At 51.7% G+C, this 20,359-nt stretch overlaps 1 protein-coding gene across 1 annotated transcript; it reads right to left on the reverse strand.

Moving 5' to 3' along the window:
• Positions 1-5,686: 5,686 nt before the first annotated feature.
• Positions 5,687-14,997, reverse strand: COMMD9 (COMM domain containing 9). Its single transcript, XM_037128292.2, has 6 exons — positions 14,932-14,997; positions 12,836-12,961; positions 10,889-11,028; positions 8,877-8,911; positions 7,942-8,045; positions 5,687-6,484 (listed from the first exon to the last, which is right to left on the reverse strand). The coding sequence occupies exons 1-6, from the start codon at positions 14,980-14,982 to the stop codon at positions 6,344-6,346; spliced, it is 597 nt and encodes a 198-aa protein (XP_036984187.2). The 5' UTR covers positions 14,983-14,997; the 3' UTR covers positions 5,687-6,343.
• Between the last annotated feature and the right edge of the window lie 5,362 nt (positions 14,998-20,359).

Here is a 20,359-nt window from a genome sequence, read left to right on the forward strand (position 1 = left end):
TGGGCCTGGGCCTGGGGTCTGCCTTTGCTGGGGGCTTCTCCTGTTGCCTCTGTTCTGGGAGTGGCTGATCCCGCCTTCCCCACTCTCCTGGCCTTTGTTTTCCATTTGCGGTCGGGGTAGGACGATAAGGAGAGCGACTGCGCCATCTGCTGGGCATGCTGGGCAAGCTCCAGCTGCGCCCAGGTGAGGTGTAGGCAGACACGTGTCCCTGCCTGTGTGGCTTTTGGGCATAAGAAGAATCTTGACTCACCAAGATGATGTGACAAGTGACCTCTTCTCTAGGAATAACCCTAGGAACAGAACCCCATCTCAGCTGGTGGCAGGAAAGAGAGCCCACAGGGCTGCCTATTACCTGTGCCCACAGGTGAACGGCGAGGGGAGAAGGCAAATGCACAGCCAGGCACAGGGCGGTGTGGTGAGAGCAACGCCGCCGCGGACAATACGGGCAGAGAAGAGAGGAGATTAAGTCGACTTCCTCGGTCCCTTCGGGTGCGGCTGCTGAATCCAGCAGGACTGGCAGTTAAGCCGGGATGAAGGGGAGACACTCGGAGAAGGAGCACCTGGAAGGGCGCGCTGCCCTCCCTTCCCTGGCCCAGGGCTCTCTCCTCGCCTGCCCGCCCCAGGAGGCATCTTCCCTCCGCTTGCCCCTTGGAAATGCCAGTCCGGACCCTGTAATCACGGCAGGAGCTCAGCACGCTGAGGTCGCCTCGCACTGTCTACCTGCTGGCGGATCCCTCCCCCGGGCACCTCTCCTTCCTCCTCTTGCCCCGGGCGGCACTAGGGCGGCTGCAGGGCACAGACCTGAAGTCAAGGCCCAAAAGCAAAGCCGCGAGGTGGGGGCGTGGTCCTGGCAGGTGAATTCGGTCCAGCCGCCACAGACCCCACTGAAGGGGTTTGAATACATTTTTTTAGGGTGAAAGGAGGCGCTGCTGAGGTGGATTTAGGACGAGCAAGTCCTGTCAACATTAGCCTGCCATTCTATCAACTCACTAGAATTCAACCATCATTTACTAACACAGGTCAAATCCCTGTGAGTTTGTGGAAGGTGGGACACAAACGGACATTTATGCGGCAGTCTGCTGGGTGCTAGGGCGCTGTGGACACCCAGCGAAGGAGACCCGGTCTCCAGTCTCAAGAAGCACTCCAGCCCACCACCCCCCCACACACACACACACACAGGCAGCCCTTCTGTTCCCCTCCTCTGGGAAGCCTGATCTCAGGGAAGCAACTGATCACAAAGCCATGCCAGTCTGCTCTGTTCCTTACTAATGGAATGGGCCTCACTCACCTGCCCACCCTCTGGGCTGTGGCTAGACCCGACTGCCCAGCTGGGGGATGTATTTCCCAACCTACCTCTCAGTGACATATTGGCCATGCCATTGTGGCCAATGGGACGTAAGTGGAAGTACGTGGAATCTCCTGGGGCACAGGCTTCCCCTCCTCTTTCTTCTCCCCCATGGACTGGGGAACAGACTTGAGTGTAGTGATGAGCAGACTCTGCTGACTGGTGGCTGGTGAAGCAACGGCCGGGAGGGAACCTGGCTGTGTGGACGTCTCCTGGAGCAGAACCGTCCAACCTCCTCGCACCCTCTGCCAGCCCGGACATTGATGCAAGAGATGAACCACATTCTTCAGTGCATGGGAACTGGCTTTTGCTAAAGCAGTCGAGCCAGTATCCTAGTACCACGTGCACACTCCCGCGGGGTGAAGACCTGAAGGAACGGCGGCGTGGGTGTTCTGTTCGAGTTCCCGCAGCCCTTGCCAGAGGCCAGCCCAGAGCTGCAGATCTGAGGTGTTCAAAACTAGGTCCCCGGTGCCCTCTGACGTCCTGAGGCATCTCTCGGTTCATCCTTCCTTCAACGTGTTAGGCTTCCCTGTGTGGGATGAGCCCGAGGTCGTGAGCCTAGAGAGACACTGCCACCAGCAGCCAAGAGCACCCCTCTCTTCAGTCGTGGCCCACTTCCCGCCTCTCCGTCAGTCTGCCGTGTGCGTTACCTAAGCAGGTATCTCAGCTCCACGCGTGGACGAGGCGTTGGAAATGCGTCAGCCTTTCCCCAGAGCCCGCGGCCGACAGAAGCTCAGCCTCTCCGACTCCTCTCCACCAGCTCCTGACATTTCCTCGGAGGAAGAAGGGTTCTCTCCTGGGAGAGCAGGGTCCTCCAGCACCTCCAGGGGTACTACCAGGAAGTCTTTCATCCTTTCTTAAAGGAGTTGTAAAAAGGACAATTAAACTGCAGAAACATGAGCACTGAAGGAGGGAGTACGGCAGTCAACATCACGCAGGTAAAACGATGTTCAGGAATGATCAGTACTCAGAGGTTAGTGGTTACACGTTCGAACAGTTCTTGTAAATGTTCGACCACTGGAAAGCTTTCAGAATGCCAGCTAGCCAATGGTTCCTAGATTCAAATATATATATATAGTTACTCTCTATATAGAGAGTGACAAAAACCCTCTCTTGTTCCTGACTTCTCAGCTTACTGAACAAAGTGATGGAGAGTCTGTTGCCACCACACTGGACTCGTTTCCTGGAAACTCCTAAATACCGGACCACAGAGCTTGACTAATGACTTTGGACGTGGTGCCCACTGCGTTTAGAGAACTGGCTGCCGTGGGAAAGCTCAAGTGCCTGATCCTCCTTACGTTAACGTCTTTGGCCCTGAAAATCACCAGGAAAGGGAGGCCAGGAAGGTAAGGTGACCCGGACGGAAGTGGGAAGGCTTCATCCGCTGCCACCAGGTGAAGGGAAAGCTTTGGTCGCCTGGGAGGAACTTTCCCCTAAACTGCAGGTTTCCTTTCCCCTAAACTGAGGCAGGAATGGGGAAACCTACAGCCTTTGAGTGTGGAGACTCAGATCTGGGTCCCAGTGCAGCCCCAGGCCTGGCTGGGCTGCCTTCGCAGTAAAATGCAAATGCTAAGTCAGCGGATGTTCCACTGATCCCAGGCGATTGGAGCTGCATAGGGTTTCCAGAAAATACTTCAGATGTTTGCCACACCGGTGACGATGTTCATCATGAGAGAGGATGCTAAGGTGGCAGTTACTCGCAGTTCTTTTGTGTGCAAACTAGCTTAGGCGGAGAAAGGAAACTTGGTTCAGACGATGGGGGACAAGAGTTATCAGAGCTAAAGCAAAGACCCCCTTTTCCTTCCTTCCTGGCACATGGTGGGGTTGGCCCTCTTTAAAGTTAGATGTCACCATGTTATCTGCCTGTTACTTCTGGGCTAAAACTTTACGAGCAAGGGTGCAGTCCGCTGTATTCCCTTGTCCTGTGTTGGTGATTGCAAAGGCACACGCCGAGATGAAGTTTGCGAGGTCTGGGGCCCCTCAGTGACTGCAGGGAGTCCAGCACTCAGCTCCCGCCCCCACCGCCCCTGGCTGTGTAGCCGAGATAAAGTTCGGTTGCATTCAACGCCTCTGCACCTTGGGACTGTCTGCTGCTGCACCACAAGACTGTGCTGAGCAGATTTCACTTTCTGTGTTCTTGATGCTCTGGTATTTGGGATCTTGATCCTGGACTGTTCCTCCTAGAGTGAGCTAATTCCTAGAGACTTGCAAACCCCCGAGAGCACGTTTGATACACAAACCAACCAATGTGGTCACACCTGCAGATGCATCTTTCACCAACCTCTCACACAGCAAGCCAACGGTCCCCGGCCCTGAACCACCCAGGACCAGGCACTGGACGATGAGGTGTAGCCCAGGGCCTGCCATTACCAGAACTAGCCAATCCTACTCAGTGCGCCTACCCTGCCTCACGCATTCCTTCCTGGGAAAACCTCAGTAAAGCCCTGCTGCTCCCTGAACAACCCCGGTCCCTCGCTAATGTGGCCCTTTGTGCTGCGTGGGCCTCCTGTGTCTAGGATTCCATGAGTACCCTCTTCCTTCGTGACAATTATTTGTGTCTGTCTTTCCATTCCTGAGTCAAGCAAGTCCTGGGCATGTTTTCCATCCCAGCAGACACTGGAAAGGAGATGGAGAGTGGCGTCAGGAACACTGGATTTCTGCCCTCCGCAACCTCCAAACTCTGCTTTCCTCCGGGCTGGCCCCTCCGCAGATGCGCTTTCTCTGAGTGCAAAGATGGTCCCAAGCATCCTGGCTCCACCACCAGAGCCCAGGGGCAGGAAGTGGTCTTCGCTGCTGATTCCAGCAGAAAAGAAGTTGTAGGGGAAGACTCAGACTGGCCCAGCTTGAGTCACGTACAACCGTGGGACAATCTCCGTGGGACACCACACGGATTAGGATGAGCCGAACGCTCAGCCCTGAGGTTCAGACGGAAAGTCCTGAGCAGCCAGAACACAGCTGCTACTGAGGGCTACCACTGCCCTTTTGTGGGTGGCATCTGGACACCCAAACCATGCTGCTCTGTGAGGAAAGGATAGCATGCGGACAGTACTACTAGGAAACCAGGCGAGTACTGAACCCGAGGCCATCCCCTGAAATCAGCAGGTGGAAGTAGGGTCAGGCCAGCCAGAAACATGGTGGTGCCCAAAACCTACCCTCCCGGACACTGGAAAACAAGCACCTTAAATGAGCACGTGAGAAGTGGGGCAGCAAACATTTAGAGTTCTCCGGTCACTGGACACCTTCTCCACGCCGCACTCCTGGACAGTCTGTTCAGTGGATCTGCCTAAAGGGAACGTCCAGATCTCCAGACGCCCACGCTGGACTCCCTGCTTCGAGCTAGTCTTTTACAGAGGCCCACAGGGCGAGGTCTGAAGATCTTCGTGCATCATTGGGTACAGGAGAACAGCGGGGAATTAACTGAAGGCAAGGCTCTCAACCTGGAACAGTGGGCTGCCTTCCCTGGTCCACGAACCGGTCACGGAACGTGAAGAGCGAATGTTCATTTCCTGCAGAAAGGACGCACAGCTCTCACCAGCCTCTGTGACCCCCAAAGGGTCAAGCACTGCCATTTCAGCAGAAGGCAGCTCGGCCTCCAGGTGCTGGAAGACCAAGAGGAGCCCAGGATTTCCCCCTTGACTCTGCTGGTGTCTCACCAGGAGGGCGGACTTCTCATCTCTACCTCGGTTCCCCCATTTTCTAAATGGAGCTCAAGTCAGAGAACTCCACGTCCCTTGCAGTCCTGTGTGAAAGAGAAATCTGGGCCCAAGTCCCAATGAGGACATTACCAGCAGGTGACTTAACCTCAAAGAGCGGACTCCCTCACCAACAGGGGCAGAGCACTTTCCACTTTCCTTCCCATTAACAATGAAAGCTGACACCACCGAGCCCTTCCGATTGGCCACAGCAGTGTTAAGCGCTTTGGGGTATGCCATTTAACCTTCACCTCCGCCTGCCCCTCCATCCACCGCCCCCCCCCCCCACCTGAGGCCACTCAGAGAGCAGGGTGTGGGCCTGAATGGGGGCAGGGGAGCCTTACACACTTCGTCCCTATGATATGTCAGGGATGTGACAGAGATGATCTTGTTTGGCTAGACTCAGAGGAGTGCTTTCACATGTCGCAGCTCTTGTGACAAGCACATACTGTCAGCCTTGCTTCTGCTCCCCATGAGATGCATGGAGGGTGGTGAGGGCCGCGTGCCTGGTTTCGGGTCTCACCGTGGTCACAAGCTTAGCTGCGAATCAGGAAGTCGGGGTCACCCTTACGAAGGACGGGCAGCAGAGGCCTGCGGCAGCCGTCTCAGGCGGAGGGTGGAGCTACGCCGAGGAGCGAGACCAGAATGATGACATTTTCGGAACTGCTATTTATTCCCAGTCCCTCCCACTTCTTCATCCTGGAATGGCTGCATTTATCAAGAGGCCCCAAGATGCATGAAGAAGGAAATGTGCCCCCCCGACTTCCGGTGCTGCCAAGTCCAGCAGGCCGAGGGAGCTGGGGCGGCCCTGGACTTGGGGCAGGTGGGTGCACTGCAGTGACTCTGCTCTGTGGGGTCCGCCCGGTTTCTCCAACGGAGAAGCAGGAGCAGCTAGCGTCACCCACCTGCTCCCTCCACGAGCTCCAGGGCTGGGGACGAACTACTCTGAGCTAATGCTGGAAAGGAACTTATCGGACCAGCCCTCTCAGCAGACGTGCGGAGGGAGCAGGCGAGGCAAAGCCTCCCTCACCTGCCACCTCGGTGATCACCGCACACAGAGCAGGAGCATCCCACAGACGGAGGCTTCTGCACAGCAGCGTCAGAGAGAGGGCAGGGAAGATGAGTGAGAACCGTGTGGGGGCGTGGCTGCTGCTTCCCAGTGTGGCTGCGCCGTCTGGACGGCAGCCCCTCTCCATCCTTGCCATCCCGTCTTCTGTCAGCTGCGGCTGCCGCAGCCAGGGCAGCCCACCCAGGGTCTCAAGGTGCTCCACTGCCGACAGCAGCTGGGGCTGGCAGCTGGCCGGGGTCATTTGTTGGCCATGGCAGAGAGCTGGTCTCGGATGCGGCCCAGCCCGTCCAACATAGTGTCCAGCGTTTCCTTACTCAGCTCCATGGTGACGGCTGAGACGCGGGGTTTGTCCCCACATAGGCTGGGATCTTCTTGGACCTGAAAAGAGAACATGGCCCCAAAGTCAAAGTCACCTCACTTCCAAAAGCCCTGGAAGTGAGCCCCGGACCAGGGAGCCCCACCCCATTCAGAGAACCTCTGAAGAGAGGCTCTTGCTCAGAGCGACAGACAGTCCCAGCCCAGGCGTCAGCAACCAGAGAAGGAAGGAGCCGCCTCGAGGCTGGGGGTCAGTTTCCACCTGCAACAGGTACTGAGAGCGGGTATCTGAGAAGCCAGGCTCACTCCTGCCCCGAGCAGCGGTCAAGTGAGGACACACGTGTTCACACTGGCAGTTTATACAAGGGGCCCTGGGGGGGGGGGGCAGAAGAATCCAGTGGGATGCAGGCGAAGCACAGGGGTGGGCCGAAGTAGGTCTATAATGCGCTCTGTACCCCCTGTGCTGGAGGAGAGCAAGGAGACTACAAAATGCGTAAATAATGGCGGCCGGCAATCTGAGCACTTACTGGACTAAGTGCGCTGTGACATAATCATAACCACACGAGCCACTGTAAATCTACTTTTGCCCACCCCCGTATTATAACTTCTATTCATACCTCTTTTAAAAAGTGAGCGTTACCAATATAACTTAGAGGCACCCTTATGTTTTCATTTCTTTACAAGTTTGGAATTTCTGAGTGTCTGGTTAGTAAAGCCACCTCCCATTACGCAGTGTTAACTAAGCAAACCCTTGGGATGGAAATGCAGCTTAAACGGATTCCTGAAGAGAACTGGGAAGCCCTGGCTGCTGTGGCTGAGATGGCTGGGTGTCATCCCACAAAGCGAAAGGTCACTGGCTGGTTCCTGGTCAGGGCACAAGCCTGGGCTGTGGGTTCAGTTCCCCGGCTGGGGCACACGAGAGGCAACCGACTGATGTTTCTCTCTCGCACCAATGTTTCTTTCCTGCTCTTTCTCCCGCCCTTCCCCTCTCTCTAAAAATAAGTAAAACCTTATCTAAGAAAAGAACAACTGTAAAGTGAAGGTGACACCCCAGAGGCAGGAGCCGGGGAACAAGGACACGAAGAAGTGACAGATGTCCGACTGCTGACGGGGACCAGCCCTGTCACACCCAGGACGACCTCAGCCCACTGCAGAGAAGCCGGCTGATGCACAGCGCACCCTCCAGACGGCCGTTTGGAATCGGAGAGCACGCTCGTCTCATTAAAGCTCGACCTTCCCAAAGGGCACCAGGTAACCTCCAGGTATTGGCAAATGATTTTAAAATTCATCTTTTGTGTTTGTCTCATTAAAATTTCTACGCAGTGTGTGCTTCACTGTCTATGTTAACACAGTAGCACACACACACTATAAATAAATACTGTACCGGGCAGAGCTCACTTTTTTCCTCTATGGAGTCAGAGGTGCCCACACTCTGGAGACCGGTATTTTCAACGGCGCACAGGGGTGCCGAGTCACTGCCGCCCCTTCCTCCCTCCCAGTGAGGGTGACAGCGGACGTACCTTCATCTGCAGCAGGCAGGTGGGGACGGCCATGCGGCTGATGCTGTCGGAGGCGGTTTTGATGTCCACTCTCCAGTCCAGGTCGACCAGGCGTGGCAGAGAGACTGTGGAGGGGACAGCCCGCTCAGAGCTCCCGCCGCCTGCATCTGCCGAGGCTTCGCTCTGTGACGGGCGGCCCTGAGGACCGTGCGTGTGCAGCGCATCCGAGCCACACAGCGAGACTCTGAGGGGGACGGACAGGCGGGGCCCACTGCTCCACGCCACCCGCGCTCAGCACTGATTCACGCGGGCAGCATCTCCAGGCCTCTGCCTGGACACCAAGCCCCCCGATGTCCAGGCACAAGGAGAAATGACACGGGGTAGAGAAGGCGAGGTTGTGGCCTGAGCCTTCGGAAATATGTAGCTTCCACAGTAATGGAAAGAGCTTTTGTTCGAGGAACAAACGGACTTGGCTTGCAGGTGGGTTCTACCGCCTGCCTGACCTCTGAGCCTCTACTTCCTCACCTGTAAAAGGGGGATAATCTCGGTCTAGCTCCCAGGGTTGGTGGGAGGACCACATGAGTTAACACGGGGAGAATTCCTCAGCACAGGGACTGCCTCTGAGTGATCATTTATTAAATGCCCACTTCCATTCAAACTTTCTAACTGATTTCAGCCATGGTTTTTTTCTAATGGAAATGTCATTATTTTAAGTATTTCACTTACTGCTTTGGATATTTCTGTTTATTTTTTTTAACAACATGCTTACATGGTATTAAGTTTATAATCAGAAAAAATTTTAAAAAGTGGAATTGAAAGGAAAACAGCACACACTGTTCAGTTGGGATCATTCACTCACTTTGATTTTCAGTTAGAAACTCTAGCCACCTGGCAGATTCCGAGCTGGGGCTGGGAAGGAGGGGTGAGGAGGAAAAGGCCGATTTCTCGATACTCACTGAGATCTGCGTGGGCTTCAGTCCTCCAAGTGGATCTGTTTCAGACAGAAAGAGAAGGTAAAGATGATGGGAAGGGGATGCAGACGTCTCCTGATGATGAGAGGGGCCGTGGCCCGGGCCCCGCTTCCCCGCCCTGTGAGCTTCAAGCCTCCGACAGGCCAGGACCACAGAGGAGCCTCGTTCCAACGAGCAGCTGTCTGTTGTCTGGTTTGTAAAGCTCAGTGACTTTAAGGACACAAGTGCTATTTTCACAACATAAAAAAAGAGGAAGAGGCTTAATGCACTGTAACCTTGTTGTGCCCATCACACTCAGAGACAAAACAAAGGGCAACCTCGTCTCTTTTTATTGAATAGCTACTACACAACGTGCTGCATCTTATTTTACTTTTTAAACTTTATTTATTTTTAGAGAGTGGGGAGGGAGGAAGAGAGGGAGAGAAACATCAATCGGTTACCTCTTGTACGTGCCCCAACCAGGTCGGACCTGCAACCCAGGCCTGTGCCCCGACTGGGAATCAAACAACCTGCAACCTTTCACTTGCCCGGGCACGACGCCCAACCAACTGAGCCACCAGGGTCGAGGCCGATGCACTACAACTTAAGCCAAACACACCCAAACAGGCCTGTCTCATGCTACAGCAAACAGGACTGCCGTGAGACACATGCCAAGCAGAGTCAGACTACAGTGTGGTCATGTATGAGGAAGTTTCTTAATAGACAACAAAACCCTTTGTCAACAGGCATTCTCTGTTATTACCATTCCAGAGGTCTGTTCAAACCTGCTGCTAGCCACTTCATGGAACCTGAGTAAATTGTGTGTGTTTAAAAGGATTTGGCCAGCCAAGAAAATATACAGATAATTCACACAAAAATAAAATTGACCAAAAAACATGGCCAAAAGAGATGTTCAACATCAGTAGTAGCAAAGACAAACAAATTGACATGAGGTACTATTGGCCATGTGTGGAACAGAAAAAATGTAAGAAAAATAAAAATGCCACCCTGGCTGGTGTGGCTCAGTGGATTGAGTGCCGGCCTGTGAACCGAAACGTCACAGGTTTGATTCCCAGTCAGGGCACCTGTCTGGGTTGCGGGCCAGGTCCCCAGTTAGGGGCGTTTGAGAGGCAACCGATCAATGTATCTCTAGCACATCGAGATTTCTCTCCCTCTCCTTCTCCTCTCTCAAAAATAACTAAAATCTTTACAAAGGGAAAAAACACCCCCTTGGTACTGGTGAAGGTTTGGGGAGAAAGGTGCATTTGTGTCTCTCGGGTGTGAGTGTGACAACAGTCGGGCAGCATTCTGATTGCTGCCTCGACAGCATGAAGCCAAAGCCCCAATGTCCGCTGCCTCCGACGAAACGTTCGCTGAAGTGAAAATGGCCAAGAGCACAAATGCCTGACACCTGGGAATTTCTTCATTACGTCATACACGGTTCCTTTATGGAATGGGCTATAGTCAGCCATTAAACAGGTTACTGAAGGTGAGTATTTATTGACCTGCAATACCAGAATATTAATACTGTTAACTGCAAACGAGCATGTTATAAAATGGCACCATCCCATTGTGTTAAGAACGACGCCAACCTCGTTCTGCACGTGTAAATGAAAAAACCGAACGGGTCCTGAAAGGCCCTCCACTCAGGAGGTAATGCTGCTAAGCCCCTGGGTGGCAGGGTTAGGGTTTTCATCTTGCTTACTTGTGTTTGCTTTGCAAGGGTGAACCTACTGCCCTGCCGGGCGTGGCTCAGGTGGTTGGGCACCCTCCTGCAAACCGAAAGGTCATGGTTTGGTGCCGGGTGAGGGCACATGCCTGGGTTGCGGGTTTGGTTCCCGGTCAGGGCATGTACAAGAGGCAACTGACTGCATGTTTCTCTCCCTCTCTTTCTCAGTCCCTCCCTTCCCTCTCCCTAAAAATTAAAAAAAATAAAGTAATTAAAAAAAAAAAAGAGTGAACCTACTACTTCCAGAACAGGAAGCCTTCCAAGGTTCTCTCGAGAAACGAGCACTTACATGTGTTCCAGGATGATTCTTGTCAGCAGGTTTTTGAGGTTCTGGTGGAAATTTTCAGGAAAGAGAGCCAGGACTGCTTCAGCGGAGGCCAGGTCACGAAACACCACCAGCCTGGTGAGGCGGTGCAGGGCCTGGAGCAGCTGCAGGAGAGACGGGTGCCGGGGCACTGAGGGAAAGCGGGCAGGGACCAGGGCCAGGGCACTCCCCCCGACGGCCACACACTGCTGCGGCCATTCATCGCAGCCTCGTGAGTCCTGCGGCCTCTGCTGCAGGTGCCGAAGCCCATGTGCCTTGGTCTGTCCCTGAGCTCACCCGCTGCTTTAGAAGACAGATGCAGCCACCGGGCATAGGAAGCTGTCACCTTGCCAGAAACTCTGCTTTCGAGCAAAGAGTTACTGAGTACTCTTTCCCACTGCACAGAACCTGACCTTCCATTAACTTTCTAGTCCAGCGATTTTCAACCGGTGCGCCGAAACGGTTTTTAAAACGTGCAATATCTATTTAGTCACAGGCACTGACCTCTCTTTCCCTTAGACTGTCACATAAAAAGAGTGACAAGAGCAAACACAACAATAGCCATCTAGTGTGCATAAATCAAAATTATACCTTTTTTGGGGTCAAGTCTGCAAAAAATATTAGTGTGCTGCAAAATTTTAGGAATCGGTTTCTGTGCGGAGCTTCTTCCCTAAGGGTGGCTGCGCGCAGCTGGCCAGAACCTGAGGCTGTGCTGACCGAACTGTCTGTGACCAGAGGTGCTGGCTCCTGTGGGGTTTGGGTGTTGGATCTAGAGCGGTAGGAGCGTCATGGCCCTGTCCCTAGGCTGTCACCTGGGAGGGCAAGGAGAACCACCGGCTCCAGGCTGGGTGGAAGAGGAGTGCTAGGATGCTGTGTTCCACCCTCTGATCTTCCAGCTGTGGCTGTGGTCGCTCTGTGGATATAACCACGCTTCGCTGAACCTAAGGGGACTCTCCGAAGGTAACCTGCTGCTTTAGGGCATTCCTGATGCCTTGGGAGGTTGTTCAGAGAACAGGGGACATTAACCCCGCACTGAGGAGGTGCGGGAATTAGTGGAGGAACGCCCTAGCCTCTCTGCCCTCCAGGGCACCAACATTCTGGGGTATGTTCCGCATGGCTTTTAACAGGCCCTTAAGGTTGAGCCCAAGCTGCCCACAGAAGTAACCACTCACTAACACACACCCTGTTACTGGTTTGTCTCTCTTCCCTGTTTGATTTTCCCCACCTTTTCCTTTGTGGTTTCCAGAATCACCTCTCAAGTGATACCTGCACTGAAATCTTTGCTTCAGGGTTATATCTGTGGAACCCAAAGGAAGTCTCCAACTCAGTTTGATCATCTTACTTCTGCCTTTTACTCTTCCACAGCTAACTTCAATGAACAAAGCTCCAGGTTTTAAAACAACCACAGCAGCAGCAGCACAGGCCGGTCTGGATGCACTCCTGTGTCGGAGTGCGACATCCCTGAGTCCCTCTACTCTTCCTCTTGGCCATCAGGTGAGATCATCCTTCCAGCCACACAACCTCCCTCACAGCACTCAGGCCGTAGAGCTTCCGCACTGATCCCTGAAGTTTGCCTGAGCCATCCAACCAACAATTAGTGAGTATCAGCACGTGATGGGTTGGGAAAGAGAAGTATAGAACGGCTGGCTTTTGGCCCCCTTGTACGTAACAAATCTGAAAAGGAGATGGTTGGGAGCCCTGACTCTGGGTAAGTTCTCCCACCCTAGCCTCATTTACAATAAGGAAATAAAGGTTCAAAACAAAGGTTTTTAAGTTCACTAACATTAACAAAAATCTATTTTAGATTGCTTTAATATCAATAGACACTTAAGGGGAAAAAACTTCCTTGGACACAGCAATGGCTGGGAGGTCAAGAAAGAGACTAAGGAGTTGCGAGTCCAGTGTCCAAAGGTCACTTCTGACCATACTTACTTGCTCCGCCTCCTCCTGGGTCACAGACAGGCTGGAACACGTGACATCCAACAGTGTTTTCGAGCCCAGGGCTGACCTAGAGAAGCTCTCTTGGCACAGCTGCCTGACGACGTCTTTTGAGGAAGCCTAGAAATTCACACATGGAAAAGAAAATAACCAAAGAAAACAGACGTTTTAGAACACAGTTCTGTCTCTGTATGATGTAATGGTGTGACACTGTGGACACTCCAGATTTAAAGGTGCCTAGGACACTCCCATGTCTGGGAAGATGGACTCAGAGTACTTTTCCTTATTCTTCCTGTTAAGCACAATGAACGTCCCTGGGCACCAGACAGAGAACAAACCCAAGGTAACTCTGAATGGGAGAGAGGAGGGGACAGCCCTGCTGGGGACCTCGAGACCAGGGAATGGTACGGAGGTGAGTCCCCTGGGTTTTCTTTTTGTTCACATATCTCAGACTTTGAGCTGAAGAAGAGGACAACCGAGAACGCCAGTGGGTGCATCAAGAAAAAAGCTCCTACAAATACCTGCTCTCCAGCTGAGGGACCAAGAAAAGGGCAGCCCAGCAAAACAGAAAACCGTAGACGGTAACTGTGATACTCCCATCAGACACCACTACTCCCATCAGACACCGCTACTCCCATCAGACACCGCAGAAAGAACCGTGGCCCTGCCCTCACCCGGTGGCATCACTTCACTCAAGAACACATCCAACAACTAGTTATTAAGCACGTGCTTTGTGTCAGGTGTTGGGGGCACGCTTGTCGGTGACACATTTATAAATAACATTAGGCACCTTTAGGGATGAAGATACGAAAGAACACGGGGGCAGTGGTTAAAACAACAGAGGGACCATGGCATGGACCAATGAGGAATGTTGTGCCATGAACGACGAACTTGTGCCCCACATGATTGCTGAGTATAATTAACTTTACCCTCTTCATCTGGTTTGAAAAAAAGCCTCTCATGAATCTTACAGTCTTGTGAGACAGACAGACAAATAGATACATAATGTCTGCTAGTGACAAGAACTGCAAACTGCAAAGGAAGATAAAGCCGCCCCTTCCTATACGAAAAGCCTGAACTTAAACAAATAATTCCAATCCATCATTTCATTTGATCCTTACAAAGACCTGTGAAGTACATCCCTTCTGACATTACAATCTTTCAAATGATGGTCAGGAAAATTTTGGGCCCTTATAACAGGTCAAAGTGATGGGAGACTCAAATATTGCAAATTTTTTAGTCTCGGGTAATAGCTAATATGCTTAGTAATCAATGTACATAAAAAGCTATTGTTTCAGGAACTGAATGTATGACCCACCCCCACCCTGACTCCAGGAGACCTTAAGCAGTACCACCTTTGTGCCCCAGGACTGCAAGCAATTCAAGATGGTATCAAAGCCTTCCTTCTCCAGGGTGAGCTGTCCACTGCCCAGGGAACAGATGAAAGAATGCTGCAGCTTTTATCTGATTAACTTTTCCCCTGAATTCCAAACCCCTTACCTACACTTTTCTTCTCCTTACAAAAAAGGCAGGTTTAAAATAGAAGTTTATACAGTGTGTTAGGGCGCAAACCTGCCGTATTCTCAGATCTCTGGCCATCTGAATAAAGAGCCCATAAAGATTCAATTCCGATCTCTGCTTACTGGTAGGTGACAGGCTGCATGAACACAGGCTTTTCCAGTTTCAAAAGCAAGTACAGAAAACCCAGGACTGTGGAGAACAAAGAATGCACTTCACTCAGGGTTGGGCGCATGAAGAGAGAATTTCTCCACTGCCCAGCATTGCACAGGGTCTGCTGGATGCAATCTGAAGTGGCCTCGTGGATCCAGCAATTACCACCCTAATGCAGCAATCAGGAAATCCAGCAGCGCCTTCACAATCATCATCTTATTGTTTCCCCACCCACTGTCAGCCCGGTATTAGTTTTATTCTTTCTTTTAAACAGCTCAGAAAAGGGCAACGACTTGCTCAGGGCCACAAAGAGGCAGTGGCTGAGTCTTGGCTCCAGATCGAGGTCTGTTTATCCCCAATTCCTATTCCATCTAAAATCCCGGGGACAAAAGACCCCTCAGGCTGTCCCCACACTCTACCTTCAGCAGGCTCTGGAGTGCTGCAAAGTTTTCCGCACTCAACGCAGCCATTTTTCCCAGGTCATGTGACCGCTCTCACGGGGGTGGGGGGAGTGCAATCGCGCGGTCCCAGTGGCCGCGTGGGGCAGGCTGGGAGCTGTAGTCCTTTAGGGTGGCGGAAACTGCCCGGAGCTGGGGGCCCGGGAAATGGGGAGGAGCCAAGTAAGGAGCAAGGGCTGCGTGTTCAGTCGGGCGACTTTAGGGCCGTGGAAGGGGAGGACGTGGGCATGGGTGGCTTTCAGGGAAGGAAATGAGTTAGCTTGTTTACTTACCAGATCAGGAAAAACCCTGATTTTTTCCCTGACCTGAGTGGACTGGCTGGTTGAGTTGAGGAATGCGCCTGCGTTGGCAGAGGCCTTGGAAGCGTAGCTACTACCTAGCTGCTCGGAATTAAAATGTGGTTGTGCATGTTGGAATTCTTGGAATTTATCCCTCCCCTCATTTTGGAGGATGTAAAATTGCTTTCACGTGTAGTTTCTGTATGTGTGCGGTAGATAGGAGCTGGTACTATTTGCCGTACCCAGATGGGGAAACTGAATCGAAGTTTTTGGTAAGCTTTCCTGTAGTCCTAGGGGAGATCCGTTCTGGACAGCAGGTAAAGAAGCTTTTAGAAGAGCGGGGATAGGGATGGAATCAAGTGAAAAAAGTGGAGGGATTAAGCAGTGCAAATGGGTAGTTACAGAATAGTCAGAGATGCAGATTACAGCACAGGGAATATAGTCAATATATTGTAGTATAACTAAGTGTGGACCAGGTGGGTACTTGAAACATCAGTGGACCATGGAAAGTAAATGAGTTTTTAACCACTGTTTTATATCTGAAACTGATACAGACTCATTTTGAATATAAACTGCAATTGAAAAATAAAAAATAAAGTAGGTATTACCTACTAGGTTCCTATCACACTTATGGGGGGATTCATGGAAGTGATTTTATTCATTTATTCAACAAGATAGTTACAGTGAATGTGGCAAGTGGTTTTTGGTGGGCAGTACAGGACTCTGATTTTTAAAAATATTTTATTTATTTATTTTTAGAGAGAGCAGAAGGGAAGGAGGAAGAGTGGGACAGAAATATCAGTGTGTGGTTGCCTCTCATGTGTCCCCCACTGGGGACCTGGCCTGCAACCCAGGCATTTGCCTGACTGGGGATCGAATTGGAGACCCTTTGCTTCACAGGTCCGTGCTCAATCCACTGAGCTACACCAGCCAGGGCAGGACTCTGATTTTTTTTAAGGAAACATCTGTCTCCTTTGCACCCCCAAACCCACGGTCTCTCTGTCATTTCCCTTATCCACGCTTAGTGTCTGGTTGACTCACTGTTTTTTCCTCCCCCATTTCCTTAGCAAAATTTGGCTCAAAATTTTAGCTTGATAAGCTCGTGCTAAAGAAAGAATGCCTATTTGTGAAATTTCAGAAATTGGTAAATGAGTAAAGGACATTTTTTCCAATGCTTCCTGCTTCTCTCTTCCTTCTCTTCCTCCTGTTCTCTGTTGGGAGGTTGTCCAGGCCCAGGAAAATAAACCCAGGTTGTCTCAGGATGAATCCATCCCCGGACTAGAAGATTTTAGAGCCATATTGAAATGGAGTCCCAAGTCCACCTCTGTTTCTTGGCCTCTCCCTCTTCTCTTCTGCTCCAAGGGTCCACATGGCTTGATTCTTATTTCTCCGCCATGAGCCACTGTAAGCACTAGGTTTAACACCTGCCCAAATGCAGAGGGGCCAGCCTATGCCCTGAGTGAATTGAATGTGTATTCAATAAACAGCATCCAAAAAGTGGCTGGATTAAGATTAATTTCTGTGATTGGTTTGTGGGGGTCACTGCCTTACTATTTGCAGGATGTGCCTTCTTGTCCGACTCTAGAGAAGTGAGCAGTGTGGTCACCAGCCTTCAGGATGGCCCCCAACGATCCTTGCCTGCTGGTGTTCACACCCCTGCACAGTCCCCTTCTACGCTGTACGGGGATTGGCCATGTGACTGACAGCCAATGGCAGAAGTGCTGGTGTGTTACTACTGAGATATGAAAGACTGCAGCTCCCTGAGGCTCTTTTATTTGGCTGCTGTCTTTCTCCTGAATCTGTTGCTCTAGGGAAAGCAAGCTGTCCCGCTGCAAGCAGTCCACTGGAAGGGTCCATATGATGAAAAACTGAAGCCTCCAGCAGATAGCCAGCCTGCCAACGGCCTCATTGCTGAGTTTAGAAGCTGGTTCTCCAGCCCCAGTAAAGCTTTGAAATGATGGGAACCTTGACCAACATCCTCACTGTAACCTCATGAGGAATTCTGAGCCAGAAACACCCAGCTAAGCCACTCCTGGATCTCTGACCTTCAAAAACTATGATTGTAAATGTTTGCTGTTTGAAGCTACTAACTGTTGAGGTACCTTGTTACGTGCCAGTCATAACACACACGATAAAGCAGAGGGACTTCAGAATTCAATCTCAGTTGGAATCCCAACTCTGCATGTTGGTAACTGTACTTGGAACCAGTTCTTGAACTTCTGAGTCTGTTTCCAAATCTGTAAACGGATGTTGCTCATACCTGCTCAGAGAGCACAGCAGAGTAATAGGTGCTACCTCGGCCGGAGAATTCCAGCTCTCCTTGTCTTCGTGGGCAGGCAGAGTGTGAAGGGATCCCCTGGGCTCCAGTTTGCCAGGCAGGGCCTCATGCCCGCCCTGCGGCATCCCGCTGGGGTGGGCTGCCCAGGCCGCACCCACCGTGTTGCTTTTACAGGTGTGCCTGTGGTCTGGGGATCTCCCAGCAATTCCTAAACCACAAACATTCTCACGGGAAGAAACAGAACAGAATATTAGAGTTCATTTCCATGATTTGGTCCCACTGCCTGGTTTTTCTTAAGATTAATCTGATTTCTTTCCAATTCTGGGTATAATAAACCACTTTCTTACATTTATTTAACAAACTTGCTACTTGTCAGCCTCCATCTAAGCCCCTGACACACTTGTTGATTTATTTACTTCCCATCACAATCCCATGCGATGCACACACGCACAGAGTACTATTATTTTTCCCATTTTACATAGGGGGACACTGAGAAGTTCAGTCGCTTGTCCAAGGTCACACAGCATGGTACTGGCAGAGTCCATATGCAAACTTGAGCAGTCTGACTCCACAGTGTGAGCCATTAACCACCAAACCGTACCTTTCTCATCTTCCCATAGCTAAAAACTCACGCTTTTTCTGTCTGGATGTCCGACTGCCTTCCCCAGGGGGCAGAAACAGTCTAAGGGGGTTCCTGGACGGGTGACCCAGGGGTACGGTGAGAGACAATGTGATGAGCAGAAGGGGTACCTTGGGCTTTGGGGAAAGACCCAGGTTTATTTCCTGGCTCCTGGGTACTTTTGGCAAGTGACTTCATCTCTTTGAACCTTGGTTTCCTCATCTGTAAAATGGGAACACCAGTCATTAAGACACCTTTTTGACTATTAGGAGGAGCTTCAGGATGACTTACACCCAAAGGGGGAAGGGTCTGGGGACCGTTCCTGCCACTGGTAGCACTAAAGGGAAGCGCTTCCCTGGGCCGTGGGAAAGGCTTTGCCCCGGGGTGACCAGCCAACTCAGTTTTCCCAGGAAGGAGGGATTTCTTGGGACACAGGACTTTTTGTACGAATGCTGGGACAGCTCTGGGGAAACCAGGCCAGTCGGTCACCCTCGTTTGAGCTCTGATCCCCTGAGAAACATCATCTTTGCAGAGCGCTTGTCCTGTCTTCCCCAGTGAGGCCATGCGAAGAGAGCAGTGTGGGTGCAGAAGTGTTTTAAGTGAAGGCATTCACGGATAGCAGTCTTAGTTGGGGTTCTTTTGTTGTGGTGACAGCGTTATTGTGATGTAACTCACACAATTTACCATTTAAAGGGTACGACTTAATGGATGTTAGCATATTTACAGAGCTGTATAAGCATCACCACAGTCCGTTTTAGAGCATGACCACCACCCAGAAGGTCACCGTGCCCTTCAGCTGTCAAGCCCCCAGCCCTCTCATCACACCCCAGCTTTAGGCCATCTCTCATCTGCTTTCTGTCTCCACAGATTTGTCTGTTCTGGCTATTTCATAAAAAATGGAATAATCTGCTACATGGTCTTTTTTATGGCCCCCCCCCCCCGACTTATCCCAGTATTTTGAAGTTCATCACATTGTAGCATGGATCAGCACTTCATTCCTTGCGATTGCTAAATAATTTCCACCGAATGGCTAGACCACATGCTGTGTATCCATTCGCCTGCTGATAGACTTGGGTTATTCCCACCTTCTGGCTGTCGTGAGTAATGCTGCCGTGGACACTCGTGAACAAGTCTTTTTGGATTCACATTTTCATTTCTCTTGGGGTATATGTAGCCAGGAGTAAAGTTACTGGGTCATGTGGTGACTCTGTGTTTAACTTTCTGAGGAACTGCCAGACTGTTTCCCAAAGTGGTTGCGCCATCTCAGGTTCCCGTCAGCAGTGTGGGAGGGCTCCGATTTCTCCACCTCCTCCCCAGCACTTCTCTGTAGGTCCTTTTGTCTGCAGCCACCCCGATGGCTGTGACATGGCACCTCACTGTGAGCAGCGTTGCTTTGGAGTTGCGTTGGCTTAGCAAGCACGATTCATCCCGTGGACGGCTTCCGTTCAGTCAGTGAAGATTTGGGGGCTGAGGTCCCGCAGTCTGCCCTGTGGTCCCACCACCAGGTTCCAACTGCCCTCTTTATCAGAGGAACATCTGCATGAGGTGGTCCTGCAGGGTGGGCCTCCTCACTTCCCCGGTTTCCCTTTTCCTCACCCTCGTTTCATGGATTGAGAGGAGGGTAGTGTCCAGGCAGAAGGGGCTGCCCTGTCTTTCTGGTCCGAGGCTCTAAGCCAAGGAGTGGCTTTGAAGTGAGCTGATCGCTCACCAAGAGACCACAGGCAAATCAGGGACAGAAGAACTGGTAATGACAGACACGCCCTGGCTTGGAAATGCCATCTGTGTCCGGATCACAGGCTGCGTGATTAGGGGCTAACTGCAGTAACAATGTCTTCATTGACACGGTGTGTAAAAATGGGGAGATGTGATATAAACATTAAAATTTCTGGCTCTTTAAGGACATTTGACAAGCCTAGCCACGCTGCTGCCACCTCTCTGCACTGCAGCGGTTGGCTGGACCTGAGTCCTGGCTGCCCCTGACGTCTGGTGTGGGCTCCTGGAACCCCTACCGTCCCCACTGCTCTCTGTGGGCCACAGTTAACCCTCTCCATACCTTTGTCACCTGCCTTGTCCCTGGGAGTATTGGTCAGTGCCACCTTCCCTCAGGGACCCAGTGGGGAAACATAGGCCATAGTGGGGGGAAGGCTGAATTCGGGTGTTTGGGCTCCTGGACTTCCAGGCATCTCCACACCCTCTCCTCATGAATCTAAGCCA

Source organism: Artibeus jamaicensis, unplaced genomic scaffold (assembly GCF_021234435.1).
Source record: "Artibeus jamaicensis isolate MK-2021 breed Jamaican fruit bat unplaced genomic scaffold, CSHL_Jam_final contig_797, whole genome shotgun sequence".
NCBI lineage: Eukaryota > Metazoa > Chordata > Mammalia > Chiroptera > Phyllostomidae > Artibeus > Artibeus jamaicensis.